The sequence below is a fragment of the Coturnix japonica genome, chromosome 2 (assembly GCF_001577835.2).
Source record: "Coturnix japonica isolate 7356 chromosome 2, Coturnix japonica 2.1, whole genome shotgun sequence".
In the NCBI taxonomy this organism is placed as follows: Eukaryota; Metazoa; Chordata; class Aves; order Galliformes; family Phasianidae; genus Coturnix; species Coturnix japonica.
In genome coordinates, this window is record NC_029517.1 from 72,771,233 (window position 1) to 72,795,663 (window position 24,431).

The following is a 24,431-nucleotide window of genomic DNA, read 5'->3' on the forward strand; positions in this document are numbered from 1 at the left end:
GGGTATACTTGTTTGTGTTACCATATGCTAGGGTGTATTTTATAGACAAAAGCAACACTGGCTTCCTTGCAGTGAAGTGAGTGTGCTGGGAAACACCTTTCATCAAAAGATTTGTTCCCTGCCTCTCCCCATCTTCAGCCTAAATAAGTGTTCATTATGACCTAAAGGCTTTCAAAATAACATACAGCTCTTTCACAGAATAACATAGCTTAAATGTCTTTGGAAACATTAAAACATCAGTGACTTGGAAAATATGTACGAAGAGAACAAAATACATAGACAAGCCTGAAATGAGTGCTGCAACTGAGTCTTGTTCACCACAGAAGCCACGTATCCTCCACACCACTGAAATAAAAGCTGTTTTGAGGGAATTTGTCTGCCCACACGCATTACTTAATGAGAATCTCATACTTTATACTCCTGCTTTTCTCCCTCCAAACATGTACAATACTGCTGTGTTATGCAGTGTTGCTTTTACATTATATCCTGAGGAGAAAGACAATGTGGAGGAGGAAAGTCCTGTCACTGAAAGAAAATGAATTCTAAAGCATTTGTTTCTTAAAAAGCACCGTGAATGACCTTTGGGAACTTCTGCTAGGTAATCTCAGAGTACTATTCGCAGGTGTCGCCATTTTTCTGTATAGAAAAACAGAAAATAAGACTACGCCTATGAAGATGTATTGCAAGAAAACATACAGTTTTCTCACACATATTGGCCTGCTAGCAACTCATAACCAGAAAACCCATACTCACAGCTGAGCTAAGTAGAAAAAAAAATACCCTGTGATCAGCAATTATGTTAGCAGCTCAGCCAGGAAAAATGAAAATGCAATGAAACGTATTAGCTGAGACATCATGAGTAGCAAGATAAAAACTCCCAGCCTGGTGCCCATCCACAAATTTACTCTACTTTCCTCGAAGTATCAGTAAATTGAACGTGCAGTATACAGTCACGAGAGATCTCAAGAACTACCTGCCCACTGGAGGTTATTAAAAAATAAAAACATGAAGACCATCAACAAACACATACACTTCTGCAAGAGTGTGAATAAATTATATTTATGAGAAGAAAAAAGAAAAAAGATCATGCTGGGACAGTGGTTCTGACCTTTGTCTTCATAAATATTACTGAAACGTGTGCATGTGTGATAAGGAAAAAACCATCAGAACTCTAAATAAAAGGTACACTGACATCACAGAAGGAAAAGGAATGCTTTTTGTCCAGGAAAAAAAAAAAAAAAAAAGTTAAACAAAACCTAAAAAGCCCCAGAACAAGCAAAATCACAAATCCAGAGCAAGAACAACAGCAATGCCCCATCATGTTTTCTTTCAGACCAAGTTGGATCAGAAGGCTCCCTAAATCACAAGAGTCACAGTACATTAAATGAGCATAAGAGCAATTGCTGTGAGGTATAAAGACTTTCTCCAACTTGTTTTTAAATGAGTAATTCCTGAATTCTTTCCTAAATTGAATGTTAAGATCAGAGATAATAAACTGCCACAATAAAGTTGTGCTATACACCTCACTTCTGCCTTCTGTCCTCCTTTTGTTTCTGGTGATGTATACTTATATTAAAAGCAAAACATTCCTTCTCTGGGTCATGAAAACATTAAACAGAAGGGTAGGGCTCAACTAAGCATCCTGCTAACTTTTTTATTTTCAAAGACGACTACCCTCTGTAAATATGGAGTAGAACACACAGAGTATAATGTTTCTCTTTTCACTGTTATTTTTTTCATGAATGGCCCTTATGAACTCAGTACCCTCCTTCCGTTTGCAGGAACAGAAGCATGACCAGCAGGTTGAGGGAGGTGACTGCACCTCTACTCTTCTCTCATGAGACCCCACCTGGAGTATTGCACCCAGCTCTGGGGCTCCCAGCACAAGACGACTTTGAGCACTTGAAGGAGGTCTAGAGGAGGGCCACAAAGATCACTGGAGGACTGGAGCAGCTCTCCTAGAGGGACAGGAAGAGAGAATTGGCGGTCCTCAGCCTGGACAAGAGAAAGCTCCATGGGGACCTTGCAACAACCTTCCAGTATCTGAAGGGGGCCTCCAAGAAAGCTGAGAAGGAATCTTCTATAAGGGCATGTTGCAAGAGGACAAGGAAAAATGGCTTTAAGCTGGATGAGGGTATATTCAGACTAGATATATGCTATAAATTCTTTACTGTGAGGGTAGTGAGACACTGGCACAGGCTACCCAGAGATCTTGCGAATGTCCTCACCCTGAAGGTGCTCAAGGCCATTCTGGATGGAGCAACCTGGTCTAATGAGAGGTGTCCCTATCTGTAGCAGGGGGGGTTGGAACTAGGTGATCTTAAAGCTCCCTTCCAACCCAAACCTATGATTCTATGATAAAACCAAACACAACCTCCAAAAACCCTACAGAGACTAAGCTGGCAACTAGATGGCAAAAGTGTGTTAAACCCATTTTCATTACCAATTCCACGTGGGTACTGCAAGACAAAGAAAATAAAAGGAGTGAGGGAAATAGAGGAAGAGAAGCTGACTATCCCTCATCAGTAGGAAAAGATACAAAAAATACTGTGACCAGCACAAAGAGCTGAATGAGGACAATTTCCACCTGAGCGAGTAAGCTCTTCACCTTCCCGCCTTCTCTTTTCACTGTGATTCACAGACAAATGATTCTGTCTCATCATATAGAAGTTCTGCTCCTGATCACCAACTGCTGGAACTACTTACTCTCTACAGTGACTTACATAATCTAGTTATACTTTTCTAGAGGCAATAAACTACTTGGAGCAACCTCCTTCTTTCCATTTTGTGAGCTTACAGAAGTCTTCATTTTTCTTCTGTTCTATTTGCACATAGAGTGCAAACGGGCATATCACAGAGGATACACGTAAACATAAACTTTTTACCTCTTCTTCTTAAAACTCTTATTATGAAAAATGCTTTACTTTGCACAACAAACATAAATATAATGAATGTGTAAATTGATTGGAACACCAAACAAACCTGCCAGCAGTACTTCCCAAAATATCAACACTTGCTCTCCAAGACCGACCGCTCTTCCATTCACTCATGTAACTGTTTTCATTAACACAAGCCTGTAGTATAACCTGTACTTTTACAGGTATTTTACTGGAAGGCTGCTTTTAACTGTATCTACAAATTGGTGGAAGCACCCCAGATGAGTCAGGAATGGCACACACAACCATTCCCCATCCCTTTGAATTGAATCTCCCCCTCACACTACAATCTCACTGGAAAGATAAGAACAGGTCTTAGAAGCCACTATGGAAAGTAAAAAGGAATTGTCTTTATACCAATAGATTCAGTGGTTTAAAATGACTGCATAGCTTTTGTTGTTAGCAATTCACTACTCCTTCCCCCTTTGCAGAGAAGGGCTGATAAAAGAGTGAGGATCTTGGAATGTGGGGCATACAGGGAAGAGCTGGGGCATACAGGGAAGAGCTCAGGAAAGAGGGTTTCTTCAGCTCCAATGGGTGGGAAGGAAGAAATAAACCTTACTCCTGTTTTCAACAGTAGAGTTATAGAATAAACAGGACCAGTTTAAAAGTGCAGTGGGAAAAAAAGAAAAATATCTTTTTAAGAAGGGGGAAAGAATAGATAACTGACACGGTTCAGAACACAGGAAATTGCAACTAGATGGGAATTTTTTTCCACCTGGAATAAAAAACTCTTCACTGCTGGTAGGCTAAGCATAGCAACATCTTGCGAAGAGAGGTTTACAGATTCTATGTCACTAGATATTTTCACAGCTTAAAATCACAGAACACAAAATGACCTAGGCTAGAAGAAAACTTTGCATGAGACTGGATGCAACGCAAGCCTTTGCTAACTGCAAGGCTCAAATGAGCTTGCTCAAAAATTACTATAGTTAGTCGCTGCAAAGCCTGTATTATTTATTTGCTGGTAACATCAAGAAACCTTGTCAAGAATGACAATCAACAAAAACAAAAAAAAACCTTTTCAAAGGGAAGGTTGGTTTTTTTTTTGTTTTTTGTTGATTTCTTTTTTCAGTTTTTTACTATTTCAAGACTCCCATTTTTTTTCCAACTTTCTTTCCTCTGTTTTCATGAGTACACCAAACTTGAAAGAAAAAGCTAGATTTTCTGCTCAGCACGCAAAAAGAATGTGACAACTCACCCATTACCGAATGTACCTTGTATGTGGTATCACTTCCAGGAACGATTTCAAATCAGGAAGTTCAACAGTACTCGGATCTAACACCATCTATGTAAGGCAGTGTAATGACTAGGTATAAGGGGTAGATCATGTGTTGCACATACAGCATTTAAAAATGACCCTTTCTTTTCCTCCCTGGTAAAACTAGCTCTAGACTCTAGCTCTCAAGCATTCTGAGGCTTACATACTTTGAACTTTATTGTTGCACACTACTTTCTTTAGCAACAGTTTTTCAGACATTTAGATTAGATACAGGTGCAATAAAGAAATCAATTGATAATAACAATAAATCAATGACTTATTAATGATTTAAACATGCAGCTTACTGGCACTGATGACCACTTCCAGAAACTCTACTTAACAATTCAGTAGAGACAGGAATGTGAAGACTTTCCCTTCTCTAAAGTTACTCATATCTAACTATAAAACAATTAATGTTTTAGACAAGAAGATACCGCAGAAAAAAAGTTGAAAGGTAAGCCATCTGCTCAGATAGTCAGGACTAGACTTCTGTTCCATGCCCACAGGCTAATCATTATCAGACTTCTTACAATGTCGTCCAGATCTTGATTAATTTAGATTCATAAATTCACTGAAAAATTTATGCTGGAAAGAATATTTGCATATATATGAGCTTATATCCAGGGCAAACTCTCACTCACAGCAAGGCTTTAATGAGCTTACTCAGAAACTTATCCAGTCAACCTCTAAACACCTTCAAGGATGCAGATTCCACAAGCTCTCTCAGAAACTTACTTCAGTATTTGGCCAAGTCTGGGGTAAAAACAACCAGCACAACCAACTTTAAGAAGATCAAGTCACAATGTACATCCTCCAGTCATGTGGCTAGAGACAGAAATAAGATCTCCCCTTAGCCTTCTCCAAGCCGAACAAGCCAAGTTCTCTCCACTTCTCCTCATGTATTACATGCTTCAGCCTAACCATCGTGGTGGCTCTGCACTGAGCTTGTTCCAGTATATCAATCTCTTTCTTGCACCAGGGAGTCCCAGACTGGACGCATCACTTGAGATACAGTCTCACAGCTGCCAAATAAAAGGATAGCGTCATTTCAATGGATCAGCTGGCTACACACTTGCTCAGGCAGCCCAGGACGTGGCTGCCCTTTCTTGCTGCAAAAGTTCACTTGCCACAAGGACTGATGCTGACTCCCGTTCAACTGGTCACCCATCAGGACCACAAGAACCTCTTCTGAAAAGCTGCTTCAAGACCTGTGGGCCCCTGGGCTGCTGTGTTACATAGAGTTAATTCATTCCAGGCCCAAGAAATTGCTGAACTTCACGAGGCTTACAATCAGTCTGTTGCTACAACCTGCCAAGGTCCCACTGAATGGAGCCACTGATCTCCAGCCTATTAACCACTCCTCCCAGTTTGGAGCCTTTTGCAAACTCTGCCCCATCTGCCTGGAGAGACACCTGCTGGCTGACAGCTGTACTTTGCACTACTGACTGCAACTCCAAAGCCAACAGACCAGCTATTCCCCTCTCATCTTAGGGCCACTTTATCTAGTCACCCCAGCTTGGTGATGATGAGCTGGCTCTGAGGTCTTACTGACATCAAAGTATACTATACTCCCTGTTTATAGTGCTTATTTGATCTGCCACTTCTTTGCCCTTAGGAAGAATGGCCTTGCCACACTGGCTGCTCCAAACCCTTTCCTTGCCCTTTGCGTGTTTAGAAAGTGTTTTTGAGATAACTTTTTTCACAGTCTCCACCAGGACTGAGGATATAGTAACTGGCCTGTAGGTACTTAGATACAAACACCTGCTAGCCCCTCTTCAAGGATGTGTGTGGTATACAAGATACTGACTCCATTGACATCACAGCTCTCCAACTGTGCAAACTTAAAACTTGTCCTGCTTGCTCTCCATGACAGGTGCTTTCATGCACAGGTATCTGAGACAAGTCACAAATCCTGCTTCATTTACTGAATAGTGAGACCGTCCTCTGCCAAGTTTATCATTTAGGCTCACCTGTTCTGACTCTTATGGCTTTACTTCTTCAGGTTACAGTAACTCTACAGTTTCACACTCTCCTCAGTAGATGCATCTCCACTGCCTGCAAGAGCCTACAGCAGCTATTACTTGGTCTTTTCACCTTTGTGTGAGCACTAAATTCAGGATCAGCTGACTCTGACAGGTCTTGTTCACCCTCACCATTGTCCAGGGCATTATAACTACTCCAAAACTGGAAATCTAGAGGTGCAGCAAATCCACAAGACTCTAAGGAGTCACAAGCCTTTACCATCTTTACAGTCTTTTTCCACTAGCTCAATGTCCAAATGGAGATCAGTGATGAGCAGCGTTCTTCAGGGATTAGTGCTGGGACCAGTGCTATTTAATATATTTATGGGCAACATGGACAGAGGGATCATGTACTCTCAGCAAGACTGCTGATCACATCAAACTGAGTGTTGCAGTTGACCTCTTAGAGGGAAGAGATAGCATCCAGGACCTGAACAGGCTTGAGAGGTGGGCCCATGCCAACCTCATGAAGTTCAACAAGAACAAGTGCAAGATCCTGCACCTGGGTTGGAGCAACCCCAAGCACAAATATGCACTTGGTGGAGAAGTGCACATGGCTTGAGAGCAGCTCTGAGAAAGACTTGGGGGTGTTAGCTGATGGAAGATTCAACATGAACCAGCAATGTGCATGTGCAGCCCAGAAGGCTAACTGTATTCTGGGTTGCATCAAAAGAAGTATAACCAGCAGGTCAAGGGTGGTGATTCTGTCCCTCTACTCCTCTCATGACACCCTATCTGAAGTACTGTGTACAGTTCTGGGGCCCACAAGACAAGGACATCAAGCTGTTGAAGTGGGCCTAGAAGAGGACTACAAAAATTATCAAAGGGCTGGAGCAGCTCCCCTACAGGGACAGGATCAGAGAATTGGCAGCCTTCCACCTGGACAAGAGAAGGCTCCAGGGGAACCTTACAACAACTTTCCAGTACCTGAAGGGGACCTACAGGAAAGTCAGGGAGCAATCTTCTATAAGGGCATGATGCAAGAGGACAGGGGGAAATAGCTGGAACTGGATGAAGGTACATTTAGACTAGATATAAGGAACAAATTCTTTGCTGTGAGAGTGGTGAGATATTGGGACAGGTTTCCCAGAGATCTTGTGGATGCCCCCCTCCTGAGTGTGTTCAAGGTCATTCTGGATAGAGCTTTGAGCATGCCAGTCCTGTGGGAGATGTCCCTGCCTGTAGTGGAAGAGAAGGGAATGCTACTGTCACATTCAAATATATCTGCAGCACCCACATACCACTACCCTACACAAGCTGTCAAATCACCCTACCATTCACTTAGAAGGAGACCGTTCCCCTTCTAGCAGCCATTGCTCATTTCAGTACTTGGGTACTGAAATGCAGAAAACAAAGGAGTCAGAAGTAAGGCCTAAATGAATCTGCACAACTCAGGGGGGGGAACCTGCTGAAGAACAAGCTATTCTGATTAATTAAAATGACTCAAGGACAAAAAGGTGACCCATCACTAAGAATCAAAACTACCCCTTATTTCAAATGGGAGTACAAGAGCAATAAGATGAAATCATGTAGAAGCCTAACAACTATACAACTCAAAAGAGATCTCTCCACTTGACATTTTCAGTGCAAAACCAGTTTCAGGAAAGATTATTTGTTCACTAAACTCAGGGAGACCACTAACTTTAAGCAGCTGAACTAGACTTAAAGGACTATTCAAGATCATAGTGAACACTCCAGTACTCACTGAATTAATTACAAACTAAAAGCTTGTCCAACCTGAACATTTAGAAGGACAACCAAACCTATGTCCATCAGGTTTAAAACTTCTTTTATTAAGGTTAGCAGACTATTAAAAGTTTATATGCCAAAAAGAAAAAGACAACAAAACAAACAGAAAACAAAGAAACCAAAGACTAAACCAAATGATAATTATTTCCAGAATGCTGGTACTGTGGGATTCACATGGTTGATTTTAAGGTTTATTTAAAATCTTTTTGGTATTTCACTATCAACTACCATCAACATAGAACTGTTTAACAAGGTTCTGAATTTACTTTATTTGGATACAGCACTCTTCATAAACTTTTCTGTTTCAACCAGACTAGAGCTCTCCTTGATTTGTTCTGATTACTCTATGTGGAACTACAACTCCCAGCAGAAGCAATGACAGTGCCATACATGCCACAGTGCAGTAATCACACACTGCATAATCACTGTTTTCACTCTGCTCAACACAGCTGTTGCTTCCAGGCACAGACACACTGACTTGGATTTGAACTACAGAGGGAAGCAAGTGAATATAAAGCTAGGGTAGAACAAAACACAGCTAAAATATTCCATCCATTAGAACAGTAACATACCGTTACTCCAGATATAATTGGTGCCTTTCCTTCAATTAGTTTATATATTTCTTGAATTGCTTCCTCATCGCTTTTTTCTTTAAATCGCTTCTTGGAGAGTTCCTGAAGAGCTTCTTTAAACTGCTCAAAACTAATAGTTCTAGAAGACTTTCCCCTGCCAAAACATACAGAAATTGAAAGAAATTGTAAGAGAACACAATAAACACCCCAAGGATAGCAGAATATTCTTAGTTTTCCACAGGGAAAAAGAGAAAGCTGTAACAGAAAAGAAAGAGCCATGTGCAACATTAAAACACTTCCCAGCCCACTAAAACATAATTTCCTTTTTTTATGAACATCAGTAGGATAACACTTTATATTATCGATTTTTCTGATGGTTCAGAAATAAATAAGAACTAGAGGAAACTAGCAATCTATCAGAATGTCTGTAGCTTAAAGCAAGTCATGAACTCATTTGATCACTTTTAGATCAGTAGCCATAAAAAAAAATAGAAGCATCTACAGTGAGTTTTTCTTTCTTATTTTTTCAGCAGTGCTTAGTAACAGGATAAGGGGCAATAGGCACAAGCGATGCTCCACCTGAACAAGGAAAAACTTCTTTACTTTGAGGGTGATAAAACACTGGAACAAGCTGCCCAGACAGGTTGTGCAGCCTCCCCTGGAGAGGTGCAAATCTTGCCTGGACACTTTCCTGCGCAGCCTACTGTAGTGTATCTGTTTTAGCAGAGAGGCTGGACTACATGACCTTCAGAGGGACCCTTCCAACCCCTATGATTCTGTGATTCTTTGAATAACAGTTCATGTTCATGCCACTTTATTCACAGGGTCAATTTGTTCACAATTAAATCAAGAATACTGATTGGTGTTAACTATGCTAGTGAATCAATAAAAGAGGATTTTTAAGCTTCCTATCATTGACAAATTTTGTTGTAATTTACAGACTGTCCTTGTTTTCCTTCTTAGACCATCACCTTTGTAAAACATTTATCTGTTCATGGGAAAAAAATACAGCAGTCTTACAAAGCCCCCAGAAATTCAGATCTGAAGATTTCCTGTTGTATTTACCAATGGGAAGCCCATGTTCTCACACTAGTAAAGTCTTTGCTTAGTTTTGGTCCAGAGGAAAGGATTTTGCTAATACACTCTCTCCTGTATAGTAAATTACAGACCTCTAAATGAATTTATGCATTAAAATTTATGCATTAGTTTTAAGCTAAAATTCAGCAGGTTAAATAGAAAATTTTCTAAAAAGATGTTTTGACTGACACTAAAAAACTGTACTAATTAAGGCTACGGCAGAATAATAGAAGATTTTTTGTTTGCTTATGAAACAAGGAAATCCTTGAAGTCAACTCCATGTTGCTGGGAAGCATGCTGCTACATCAGATTTGTTTGCAGCCTATGTATTTATTCTTATGTCAGTTTAGTCAGCACCTCTACCAAATTAGCAAAACAAACAAATAAACAAACAAACAACGCCCCAAAACAAAGAAAAAAAACACCCAGATCAACCCTTTCAACAGTGACAGCTATTTAGCAAGAAATAAAAGATAGATGCAAGCACAGAGAAAGCATGCACTGGCACCAGTGAAATCAAGTTAGAAGAACTACGACAAATGTATTTTAAATTCAGTTGCAAAAAGCACTGCCCAACATGAGTCATAGATGTCTTTTTTTCTTTCTTTTTAATGTCATTTCAGACATATTCAGGGGTTAAATCACACTCAAACATGAGACTGACTCCCCTAACAAAAGGGGGGAAGGAAGATTTCACACTTTTAGATGCCAACAGCTAGGAAATAAATCCTATGTTAATTAACTCAAAATGAAACCTCGTCTTTTTTTTTTTTAATAAAAAGGAAAAATTGTTTTGTTTTGTTTTTACAACAAAATGCCAACCTTAACACAACCTTTTAACTAACAGTTCACTTCTAGCACCTTTCATCTCCAACATAGCTCCACATGTAGCAAATCCCTATATCCTTACCAGTACTACCCACCCTACGTAAAAATACATTCCATATTTTGAAGAAATTCTGCTTTTTGCAATCACTTGTCTGCTTCAAGTGAAGTCCATTCTGGATCATCTCATGGAATTAGCTAGTAAAAGAACACAGTGACAGTGGAAACAAAGAATACAATCCAACATTTCATTAATCAGAAAAAACACACTGCACACAGTTCAATTAACTACTTGGAATTCATCCAGGACTCTCATTAATAGGATTAATATCCTTCTTCTGATGATCAAAAACTTTTACCTAACTCAAGAGGTCAGGGCTTCATACTTGTGTACTTATTATTTAGAAAAAGACTACACTGCCAGTCACCACGAAGCATCATCATAATCAGCATAAGGCCACACTAAGGCCCTTGTTCAGTAAGGACTCACAGCCAAATCTATCATGTGGAATTTTCACATGCAACTTTTTGCATTACAAATGTTACCGGTAACATTAGCCTGGATCATCAATCAGGAACACAGTGGGAAAGTCCTTGAAGTAATTTTTCACAGTCACAATGATTCCTTCCTAAAGGAATACTATTCAGGTACATTATTGTTGTTGCTTTTTTATTGTTTTTTTTTGTGGCTTCCCTCCCCACCTTTCTTTATTATCCCATTTAAAATTGTGGGGTTTGCGTTTCAATGGCAGAAGTTTTTGAAATGTAAAGGGCAAGGGAAGAGGAAGTAGGAAAGAAATAGAAAACATTAACAATGGAGGGCATGTGGAAATAGAACTTTCATGAAAACAAAAGCATCATACAAGTGATCTCCTCAATGAAAAGTGAAAAATATGTGTAAGAGGGAGACTAATCATATAATTTTTTAAAACTTAACTATGATACCTTTATGACACCTTTATATTTAGGAAGGATAAGCCACAGCTTTCTATTCTAAGCCATGCTTCCTACAATAAACAGAATTATTCAAATGCATCACCCTTCAGTGGAAGAAAGCATACTCATTGTACACATTAAATTTCTTTCTAACTGCTCCTATGTTTGGGAACAGAAAGGTATTAAGAAAAATGTCTGGAAGGTTCTCATCATCCTCCCTTCCTTGATGGATCTCTGCACAAGTGACCACTAGATTCTGAAATAAAGTTTTAATTCCTCAGTTTGTTTTTGGAGTCCGGGTTTTTATATCATGCAATCATAGAATGACCTGGGTTGAAAAGGACCTCAAAGATAATCCAGTTTCAACCTCAGCACTATATGAAGGGTCACCAACCACCAGACCAGGCAGCCCAGAGCCACATCCAGCCTGGCCTTGAATGCCTCCAGGGATGAAGCATCCACAGCCTCCTTGGGCAACCTGTTCTAGAGCATCACCACCCTCTGACTGAAAAACTTTCTCCTACTATCTAACCTAGACCTCCCCTGTCCAAGTTTAAAACCATTCCCCCTTGTTCTATCACTATCCACCACTGTAAACAGTTGTTCCCTCCTCCTGTTTATACACTCCCTTTAAGTACTGGAAAGCCACAATGAGGTCACCCCAGAGCCTTCTCTTCTCCAAGCTAAATAAGTCCAGCCCTCTGACCATCTTAGTGGCCCTCCTCTGGACCTGCACCAAGAGCTCCACATCCTTCTTGGGCTGGGGGCCCCAGGCCTGGACACAGTACTCCAGATGGGGCCTCACAAGAGCTAAACAGAGGGGATAATCACCTACCTCTCCCTGCTGGCCACCCCTTTTTTAATGCAGTTCAGAACACAGTTGGCCTTCCAGGCTGCAAGCACACACTGCTGGCACATGTCCAGCTTCTCGTCCACCAGGAGCCCTAAGTCCTTCTCTGCAGGGCTGCTTTCAAGGAGATCTTCCCCCCAGATTGTATAAATACCGGGGATTGCCCTGGCCCAAGTGCATCACCTTGCACTTGGTCCTATTGAACCTCATTAGGTTCTCAACAGGTCACTTCTCCAGCATGTCTAAGTTCCTATGGATGGCTTCTCTTCCCTCCAATGCATCAACTATAGCACTCAGCTTGGTGTCATATGTAAAACAATTATGAGTTCCAAGCCTGGACATCAGTGTAACAAATATAAACACAAAAGATCAAGCACTGGCCCAAAGCAAATTGTAATAGCAAATGACACACCATTTATTTGCAAATGTTATTATTAACATTGTCACGTTATAACAAGATTAGTCCAGTGTAACGTAAAATCTTACTGCTGCAAATTAATAAAACTTTATAGTATTCTATATTATTTGGACCTGTATACTTTTTGAAGTAACAACAGTCTCCTAGACGGTTACACAGCACATAACCCAAACATAAAATCCTCAACCAATGTCAGAAATCCATCTGCAATAGCACTATTTCAGCTGACTGTTAATATAGCATTCTCCAATTTAACAGTTTCCTGTCTAAATCTCTAATCTACAAAAAGCCACCCTATACCACTTGCTAATCATGTTTTCTTCTAATTTTCTTAGATTCAAGAAGGGAAAGAATGGTGTAAAAACAGTGACAGAAGCTTCTAATCTTGCTGTCATGCCAGGAGGGACTACAGCAGTATAAACTAATTGGCACTGTTTTGTGTTGGTAGTTGTCACCTGACTAGAAAGTTTGGGTCTGTGGATTATGGAAAGTCTGACACAGGTCTGGAGTCAGCATAATGACAGATGGGTGTACAATAAATGTTTCTGAATAAACTCTTATCCAATGAGCCTTGTTTCTAAGGTTTATTTTAAATGCACCATAGACTTGCATGTGTCAGCCAATTCAGATGTCACTAAAAATGTGACCAAACTATCTCTTTTAAATCCTAATAACCTCAATTTTGAATACTCCCTATACTAATGCCCTCCCCAACGAAGACAAATACGAAGGATTTCTCTGCTAACAGAATTCCCAAGTGGTTTATCTGTCACACTTTCTGACTTACTGGCACAGTAAGTTTAATTGGATAACTCTTCTAACACGCCACTCCTTACTCTCTTATATTAATTCTTAATGGACTCTTAATCTAAATGATCCAAATTAATCATTTAATGGTATCATATTTAATAGCAAACTTCACAGCTCTAGACACAAATTTTCATCAGTAATATCTACCAGAATTATTCCTTAAATCCTAACAAAACCAAATGTGCTGATAACGCTCAGAACAGACTAAAAGACATACTTTTTCCTCAAATCTCTACCAAATGCAGATTTCGCTAACAAAAATCAGTTTTCAAATTTAGGCTGTATCTGCTCTAAAGTACAAAAACAAAAGCTGAATGGAGAAACATGAAAAATGTGGTTGTTTAACAAACAACACTATAATAAGAGAGAGAAAAAGAAACACCTTTTGTTTATTTCTCATAATGTATTAAAATAGAAAAAAACAGATGGATTGTGTTCAATTTGTAAGTAGCATCTGCTAAACTAAAACTCACTGCAGCTGGAAACTCACTGATTTTCACATGCCAACAGAGTTTTCTATTTACAATATAGAAATAGAGGGGGCAGAAGAAAGATACTGCAGGACAACTCTACCAGTACACTGTAATATTTAACAGCTCTAAAGAAATGCAGCAGTAAAAGAACTAAGAGAAAATACAACTTGAAGCAGCAGTCTGCATTAGAGACTCCTGCTCAATTAATGGGTAGAACTGGGATACAGAAATTGAACATCTGGATTTTGATGGAAACAGGATTTAACTGGCAAATTCTTAGAAGATATCCTCCCAAAAGATACCCTTGGCAAAATGATCCTAGGAAGAATCTACAATAGAGATTTTCACCCAAGTAATATTTGAAGTGGGGACATGCCTTTGAGCATATGACTATCGAACAGAAATTAGTTCCCTTCACAAAAGGATCAGAACTAAACAAACAAGATGTCTAGACAACCTTCGCAATTACTCTATAGATATAACTTGCTTGGTTCTAGCAACCTGGCCTAATCAGAAAGACTAAAACTGAACAGGTTCACTTACCCCATGGTCAAAGGGCAATACCATTATCAGTTTTATCATCATCCAGGGACAGCAACACAATAAGCATGGCATAGAATCCATTTTGTACTGCATTTTTCTCTTAGTAGCACAGTGATAGCCATATGCAACTGACAGAATCTCTCTGGAATCAAGTAGAGGGCAGCAAGGATAGAAGCATACAATTCATCCAGTAAGTAAACACAGATGCACCAAATCACCTCCAGGCAATAGTTGTCTCACTAGGGAATGAGACATGTGTAACACATCTAGATCAGTTTAAGTACATGAAGATGTGACAGCTTGTGAATTGCTTTAAAAATCCTAAGCAAGAGGACTTAAGTAGTTCACTGCACCACTAGTAGGTATCTTTGTCAGCACTGGAAATAGAATACAACTTGTGGATTTAGATAAAAGCTATTTGCTAAGACAGGAGGGGAAAAAGGAAACAAATATGCAATGATAACGGTGTGTGTTTATATATATATATGTACATATATATATATATATATATATATATATATATATGTATAGAGCAATGTAGTTTGTTCACTACCCAATGACTGATGTCCAGCTAACAGCACGGCTGCCTGCCGACCAACATCCCGCAAGCATTACAAGTCCTCACCAACCACTGAACAATGCCCAGCAACCCCAAGCATCAGCTGCCCCTTGTCCAACTCCCCACATATTTATAGCCTTACACATGATTTCACATGGTATGGAGTAATTCCTTTCCTAATTCAGGCCACCTGCCCTGCCTCTACCCCACAGTCTGCTGCCATGCCACGCCATAAAGGCAGTGGCTCATCTCTGCTGAGTGGCACAGCCTGGCCCTAGGCACATTCCCATCAGCAACAATCAAAACATCAGTGCACAACTAACAGTTCTGACTGAAACCAGGTCAGTATTCACCTTTTATTCCATACAATTTACACCCAACACTTTGTCACACAGCCTGATCAATTACATAAGTATCATTGCTGTAGTCGATGGGCTATCCCTCTAAATTGTCCACAGAGTTAATTTCATCAGTGACTGGGGTTCCATCTGTTACAACATTCCAGAGCAGGAGAAATGATGTATGATGCTGGATAGGAATGCACGCCGGGGTCAGTTCTGGTTTGGAGGAAAAGGTTAGAATTTATTCTACTCTAATCTAGGAGATTTTTGCTGTAATAACATTGATTATTGCCTCTTCTCATTCAACATCAATATCCCCCTTGAGGTACACATTGGACTTCCCAAACGTTATGCATACTGACCAAGTGAAACCAGGAAAGATGGGAATGAAGACGGTGAGAGGAAAAGCAGTTAAAGACAGGTGAAGATTTAATTTTATCATGTCAAATCTTATATAAGCATAAAAGCAATTTCTGATTCCAATGAAAGCTCAACAACAATAAAGGGCAAGATATGCTCAGGTAAGTAAGAGTGCATGGATGTTGGGTTGTTTTAATAAATCAGAAGACAGAAGCAGAAAACCTAGATATACTTTTATTTGTAGGATCATTTTCTGCTGGATATATGAGAAAACGGCAATACTGAGAATAAACAACTGGCTTTAACTGAGAGCATAAGCTCAGACTTTAGGAATCAATGGCCATGGATAGAAAAAGAAAGGTGTGAAATGAAGAACAATATGTCAAGTGGAGGAAGAAAAACATGAAGTACAACGGCAGTCCATTTGCAGAGGACATACACAGAAAAAGCCACAATGAACCTGTCAGGCATGATCAACTGCCCAGAGCTAAACCATATGCTTCAAGAAAGGAGACTTCAGAGAGAAGGTATACAAGCAGTAGAAATACCCCAATTTCTCTCTCCAACAAAACAAGATACATAACGTAAAATAAGGAAGAAACTGCATGTCTCCCCTTCTGGGTAATTACTCTCCCACAGGAAAGGGAGAACTATGAGAGTGGGAGAAGGCAGGGAGGGGAGGGAGGTCACAGAGAATCTCCGGAAGGGCGAAATAAAAGCTGCCAACCTTTCCACCTTGGGAATTTCCACCAATCAATTTAGATTTGAATTTCCATACAACTCCAATGTTCACAAAACTTCCCTGCTCCCCAACTCCCTAAGTAAGTGACTTAAATTTACTAATGTCATTTTCCTGAATTGCCAGCAGCCATTCCCATTATATAGAACAGAAATCAAGGGAATAGGTAGACTGTGGCCAGAACAGTCTCTCAAACTGTTTACCATTAGAGTAGAATATTTGAAGAGATATCCAACAGAAAATAATCTGAAAACAACTGCATTATTTGAAAACAGGAAACCTATAAGCATCTACATGTGCAAAATATGCCTTTGGCCACAACAGATTTTCCTTTTTTATTAAGCATACATTTGAGATCTAGATCATCAGTGTTCCAATACTTTATCCAAAGCAAGAAACAGTTTTAAAACATTGTTTAATTAGCTATGAGCTGGCAGAAACATCAAGTTACTCCAACCAAGAACAAACCTGATTTGCTTAGTCCAAGCAAACTCACACACAAAAAAAAAGGCTTGAGTCTATCATTCAGGAAAAAATAAATAAATAAATAAATAAATCAGGTAATGAAAAACAAAATAGGAAATCTATGAGTCCAATCTAATTCTTACAATTCTTACAGATATAAGAAAATATGAAATAAGCTAAACTTAAAGAGGTGCTTTAAGAGTTATTTTCCAAGTCATCTAGCATGCCTTTACTCAAATATTTTTCAGTCCTCTTCAGATGACAAAATAAAAGCCAAAGGTAATCCGTATACCAAATTTTCAAACTTTCTTGAGTAGTCCCCAAATTCTCTGTTCCTCTTGTAAAATTTGGCAGTCAGTTTCTGATTCAGATTAAATAGAAGTCATATAGAACACAATGTACGCAAGCATCGGGTTTAAAAAGATGTTTTAGTTAGTGAACACAGAATTGTTGAAGATCATGTATGCATAATCGCAATCAGCTAAGAAATGCTGAAAATTGATTCTCTAAGGTTTGGTGTTTGAAGAAATGCCAGAAGACAAAATTTCTGTGCTGAGGGCACAGTTTTGCTCAGCACACTTTTCCTAATAGCTTTAGTGTGTCCTTATCTCAAAAAAAGAATGGGGAAATACAGAACACACTGAGGTATTTTTACAGAACAAGTTAACCTGAAACTAAAGTATAATGAATAAGCAAGCTCAGTACAAATAGGATAACACTTGACATTTTTCAGAAAGCAGATGCTGCAGTGTGGTGAGACTAAAAAAACAACAACAACAAAAAAAACCCTAGCCCAGCACACTAAATCCACACATATTCATATAGTATTGCTGCTTCCACCCAGATCAATGAATAAACAAGCATAAGACCAATTCTACTCCCTAGGTTGAATAGTCCTAGCTCCCTTGCCTTATCCTTGTAGGAGAGATGCTCCAGTGGCATTTCAGTACGCCCATGCCACTCTTGTACTGCAGAGTCCAGAACTGGACATAGTACTGCTACTGTGGCCTCACCAGGGCCATACAGAGGGAATGATAATGAAGCCCAGAATAACCTTGCAGCCTTCCTTTCAGCAAGGGCACACTGGTTGGCCCATACTCAACTTGGTGTCCACCAAAACAGGTGAACACCAGGGTCTTTACTGCAGATCTGCTTTCCAGTTCATTGGTCCCTGGCAAATATTAGGGGGTTGCTACTTCTCAAGTGCAGGATTTTGTACTTTTACTTAACAATCTGCTTGAGACTCCTGTAAGCACATTTCTCCATTCTGTCACAGTCCATCTAGATGGTAGCATGACCTTTAAGTGTATTATCCACTCTTTCCAGTTTTGTGCCATCTGCAGACTTTCTCAGGGTACACCCTTCTCCATCATCCATATTATTAATAAATACATGGGACAGGACTGGACCCTGTATTCATCCACAAGGTACATCTCTAGTTACTGACCCATAACTAGACTCCACTCCACTGATGATCACCATCTGGACCCAGACATTCTTTTGATCCTCCTCACTGCACATATCCAGCTCATACATGAACATCTTGTTTACAAGGATCACACGGGAGACAGTGTTTCAAAGACAGACAGTGTCCACTGCTCTGTCCTTAACTATCAGGCCAGACACCTAACTGTAGAAGTCTTTCAAGTTGATCAAGCTGAGTACTCCTTGGGTGAATGGATGCTGACTATGCCTAATGATATTCTCGCTGTCCACATGCCTGGAAATGGCTTTCAGGACCAGCTGCTTGATTTTCATCCCCAGGAAGGTGGTGAAGCTAACAAAATCTCCCTTTTTGAGGTCAGGAGTACCATTTACTCTATTCCAATTCTCATACGCTTCTCACCAAACTGCCACAATCAAAGATTGAGAGCAGCTCAGCAATTTCATCTGCCCATTCTCTCAAAACTTCATCCCATTACAGTACACAGAATTAAGTGTATCCAGTTTGCTCAAGTATTCCCAGACCTGATTCTTTTCTACCAGTAGTATATCTTCATTGTTCCAGATTATCTCTTTGGCCTCTCCTTCTGTCCAGCTATCATTGTTTTCTTAGATTTGATACTTATCTATCAACCTACTGTTGTGGTCTAACCCAGCAGATACCTCAGCATCACAAGCCTTTCACTCATTCTCCTTGCCCCCAGTGGTCTGGGGGGGGGAAGGAAAAGTAGTAGAACTTGTAGGTTGAGAAGAAAACTATTTACTAAGACAGAAAAGGAAGAGAGAAATAATAGTAATGATAATAATATATATATATTTACAAAGCAAGTGTTGTACAAACAACTGTTTGCCACCTACTGACCAATGTTCAGCCAGTCCACAAGCAGAAGTAGCCCCTCCAGCAAGCTCCCCATAGTTGATATTTTTCCATGATGTGATATTGTATGGAATATCCCTTTGGCCATTTTAGGTCAGCTGTCCTGTTTCTGTCCCCTCTCAGCTTCTTGTGCTCCTCTCAAGCCCTCTTGCTGGCAAGATACTATGACAAGCCGTGGCTCTGTACAGCATTGCTCAGCAACAACTAGAACATCGGTGTGCTACTGTAAACTGAGAAGTAGAAGGGTTAATGTACCAAATACTTGTTAGCATGGTTGTTATCTTTTATTTTTCTAGCAAGAGAGTGGATGGAGTAGGGGACCTTGCAAAGACAAGACAGCAGTTTTCCAGGCTGATGTCCTTATCTTCTGCGACCATGCAGACCTGTTAAACAATAACAGACAGTGACAGAGAGATCTAGCAAACTCCACCTGGGTGCTACGGAGGGTCAACCAATAGTCATTTCAGCAGGGGGCGAACGAGACCCCCTGGAGTTCTTCCAACCCAGTTACCCATTTCCAGATACATGATAGACTGAGCATAATGAGAATCAAAATAGGTTTTTTAAATAACTTCTCCTAGTGCCACAAGTTATGCTGGAGAAAATGATTGGATAGGATTGTAAGAAGTGTAATCACCACTCCACCTGTCCCACAGCACAGACCCTCATTGCTGCAGACTTGAACATACTTTTTTTGTTAAATAGAGACTGTACTAGATAATGAGCCCAAGCTGTTGTCTCCTCTACAAATCCTCACTTCAGTAGCTTCTCATATCAATCCCATGCTGATCTGGGTCTTGCAAGTCAAGTAACATCTCAGTTCTCAGTGTTGTCAGTTTCCTTCAAAAGCTCAACAAACAACACGCTGAGTAACAAACACCTCAAATACCAGGAACCAGACAAATCCAGTATTAGCTGGTATATTGTAAAGAGCATACCTGGAAATCTTGTATAATGAACTCCAATCAGTAAACACAGATCTTGTTTTCTTATACAGATTTTTCAGTTGTGGTGAATGAACTACTACCACGTTACATTGTCACTCTATGTCTGTTGTTGGCTGATAGAAAAACAAAACATCCCTGTTATGAGTTAAAAACTATCAGTCCTATCTTTTGCACAGCATAGATTACACAGCCACTATCAACACAATTGCTTCAGTCATTAGTTTACTATCCCTTTTTAAACAATGTTTTCAGCTGAAAAACACAGAATAAAGATTCAAGACATCTGGGCCATGAAGCTAGTGCTGTCATGTGTCATGGGAGTCACAGCCTGGTGCCAAATATCACCATTGCTTTGCAGCTGCTGGTGCTCATAATCACAAATGGCACTAAGTGGTACAATGCTCTGCTGTGTCAGCAGAGATGAAGAGTCAACAGAATTAATTCTTCTCATTAAATTATGATGGCTTATTCCTCTTCTAGAGTCTTGTACTTTTATGCCTGTTAAAAAAATAGTCCAGAAAACCTTAGGAAGTACACATACCCACAGATAATAACAGAAAAGATTGATCTAACTTCTTGAGATTACATTATTTTTCTGGGCTTAGTGTCCAAACCTTCTCCTAGAAGGAGATTTATTAGAAAGCTTTACAATCCCCAGAAGATCTCCATTTTCCTGGAAGAGCAATAGCCCTCAGACCAAACTCAGAAAATAAAAGCTGTAGACTTTTAGATCCTCACAAGCTTAACAAAAGTCAAAGGTCTCTCTCACTTTCTTTCTTATATCACCTCTACTAACACCAGCAAATCTTGAGAGGCAAAGACCAGTTTATGGAGCAATAAGAACTGCGAAGAGCTAAACATTCAATTCACAATTTTGATCTAAAGCAACAAACACGCTTAAGAAACAGAATCACTGAGACAAAAGGAAATGACAGTTAAAAAGGCAACAAAGGTACACACATACACAAAAAGAAGAATATAATAAAGCAGAACAATACAATTTGCAGGAGAAAAACGCATCTATTGAAAGTTATGTTGCTGCACAGACCTGGCCTGTTTGCAGCAGATACAATTGATACAGATAAGTGATCATGAATTTTCTGGATTCAACAGGACCTCTATCAAAACTCTACCATCAACAGTTTATAAGAATCCCCAGAAGCTTGTGCCACAATAATGACAGGAGAGCAACACTGTAAAGTATTCACCACGACACTAAAGACTTAAACAGTTTGGTTGGTTTTCAGGGATAGAAAAGGGGTGATCCTTCTGGATTTCCAGGAAAACAGACAAACCATCAACTCTGAATGATGCACTGCAAGGCTGACTAAGCTGCAGGCTGACTCTGGAAGTTCAAGCCCAAAGAGGAAGACAACCCTTCTCTCACAACACAGTAATGCTGGGCCCCATACCAGTTTGAAAACTGCAGAGCACATTGCCTATCTTGGCTGGACTGTCCTACCACACTCACCATATAGTCTGGATTTGGCATCTTCCAACTGCACGTGTCAATGAAATATGGGCTGCATGTGCAACATTTTCCTAGCAATGATGTCAAAACAGCAGCTGTGAAAGTATGGATCACCTCTGCTGATGCAGACTTTCACAAGCACAGCATACACGTTCTTGTTCATTGTTAGGAAAAATGCATAGCTAATAGTGGTGACTATATTGAAAAATAGTGTTTTGTAGCTGAAAATTTGCTCCATTAAATATTACTATAGCACTCTTTGTATTTGTTGTAGTGTCCATGGAAATACGTAGGAGGCATTACTTTTGGAGTATCAACAAATAAGGAAAATAGGCACACAATCTTGCCAACTTCTTACTGGAAACATCAATTTTAAACCTTTTGCAGTCTTGTAGCAATGGTTAACTACTGCTGTACTAAGTCCAGGCTGATCTCAGGTGGAAGCACTCCTGTAGAGACTTGACAGATCCAGAGTGTGGGAACTAGGCTAAACAGCTGACTCTGCAAGATGTACTAAATATAGAGGATGAGTGGAACTGTTCAGGGCACATGAAAATTGTTGTGAAGATTCTCCATGGGAACAAAAACTTCCTTTCTCAAAAAGATGGAGGAGTGTTTTCTGGCCTTTAGAACACATGGCTTCCTCAGCAACAAGAAAACATGTCAAAGTAACATAAGAAACTATTAATGGAATCTCAGAGGACAATTATGCTTTCATTTGATCTTTCACCAAAAATACTTTTTAAGGGTGGAGAGTATGGTATATTTGTATAGCTTCTGTAGATTAAAAAGCTTGCAATAACAATCCTGTATAGAACTGCAAAAAATTGTTTAAGATTTAACACATAGTAACATCAAAACAAACAAATGTTACCATGGAGACAACTACCTAAATAAATGCTCATAATGGATCCAAGCCCTGATGTCACCCAGGCCTGCCTGCAACCATAGTAACATGTCAGTATAAACAGAAATATTTTGATTTTTCTGTCTAATAATATCATAGAATTAACAGTTTTATGGCAGTGCTTAAAGCATTCTCTTGTAGTACTGAGTGATAACACTTCTAAAATAACAGCAGAGGCATTTATATCATGGCTATTACCATATTAACTACATACAACAAATGAAGTATGTGTATGGCATAGCTAACATACCACATTCCTGAGTGCAGTTGTTGACCTCAACAAAGAAATTTAAGTTCCTAGAACAACATGCCACAGTGCTGGTCAGAGATCAGTAACACCTATTATTAGATATTCTGCTTTCCTTAATACAAAAAACCCTCAAGTTCTTAGACTGTTGTGTTGTGTCTCTCAGTCTTGCAGGATTAACAAGAACGCAGACACATTTTTCATACTAAATGCAAAACATTTATGTGCCCTTTTCCTGTGTCACCAATGAGATTGCCTTCTCTAAGACAGTAAGATTCACTCAACCCATCTTGCAAGCACACTCGAAACTTCTTCAACTCTGGAAGAGTTGCATAAAAGAAACAAGTCAGTTAATGCACACAAATTTTTGAGAAAGCAGGTGATCATTTCAGCTACTAAAAGGATAATCATGGAATTCCCATTCCCATGAAAACTATTTATTTCTAAATGCTACTGCATATCTGCAAGTTGCAAGCCACTAAGCTCAGTGTACCCAGAATGCATTACCGCTCCTAGCACATCAAATACAAAGGAAAGATGTCAATATACAATAAAAATAGTAAGTGGAAAAAGAAATTCTTAGAGTAAGCTAAAACTAAGATATTTATATTAAACTCCACATTTCATCAGAAAGAAAAAGCTGAAGTTTTTCTTTTTTTGTTGTTTTATTATTGTTTTTTTTTAAAGAGAAATAATACTTCTGGTCCTATCATTACAATTTCAAACCCAATAACCTGTAAAGTTTTTTTTTCCCCTCAAATAATATGATTGCATCTTAACTTGTTTTCAAGTGTAACAGTTAAGCTAAAATATTTAAAATAAATAAATAAAGCATCTGTAGCAGAACAAAAATTCAATCCTGAGAAAGTTAGCAAGATGGCAAACAGGGACCTTATGCGTAGAGATAGTACTTATTCTCTAGTATTCTAACAAAGCTTGCCATTGTCATTCACTACGAGCACTGCTGGCTAGAAAACAAACTCTGCTAAATGCACTCCTTTCCCAGTCAAAGACCTGACAGAAAATTTGTTTGGCTAAATGCAACGGTAACCTCAGACAACAAAACATTTCTTCTAGTATATGGACTGTGTTCCTTGGCCAACTTCCAATAGCCACCAACACCACCTCAGTGAAACTATATGGATGGCTATCAGAATTATGGGTCAAAGTCTGTCTTGTGAGATTAGAGTGAAGCTGGTGAACAGAAAGGCAGCAGTGAAGTACGCAGCCTTCAGATTCCCAAAAACTTAACTCTTTCATTTGGCATAGGAGCAGTACACTGCAGCTTCTGAGGTGCTGGAGAGACTTCTACAGCATTTAATGTTTTCCATTCAACAGGGATGCAAAAAAAAAAAAAAAAAAAAAAACACCCTAGTGCTCTGTTTGGAAATAGCTCACTGTAAGTTAAGAGTATACTGAGTAGGCCTTTCTTGATGCACTCCAAATTTATCGTTAACCTTTAGTTTAGGGTTAAATCTGAAACAAAAGAGAAATAAAGGAAAAGTAGTTTTAAAATACATTATATATATGCAAATAAGGAAAGAGTAAGCAACTAATAAACAATTAATGTAACTGCAACAAATGCAAATGTATTCCAACTACTA

The 24,431-nt window shown here is 39.4% G+C and overlaps 1 protein-coding gene across 5 annotated transcripts in view; it reads right to left on the bottom strand.

Moving 5' to 3' along the window:
- The window catches only part of TPPP (tubulin polymerization promoting protein), a 50,222-nt gene that overhangs the window by 10,059 nt on the left and 15,732 nt on the right, over positions 1-24,431 (bottom strand). For 4 of the 5 annotated variants that reach the window (XM_015854850.2, XM_015854852.2, XM_032442534.1 and 1 more), the window contains exon 3: positions 8,540-8,693. The exons of the other annotated variant lie outside the window; for it this stretch is intronic. In XM_015854850.2, coding sequence (XP_015710336.1) covers positions 8,540-8,693 — 154 coding nt within the window. The remainder of the gene's footprint in view (positions 1-8,539; positions 8,694-24,431) is intronic. 5 annotated transcript variants of the gene reach the window in all.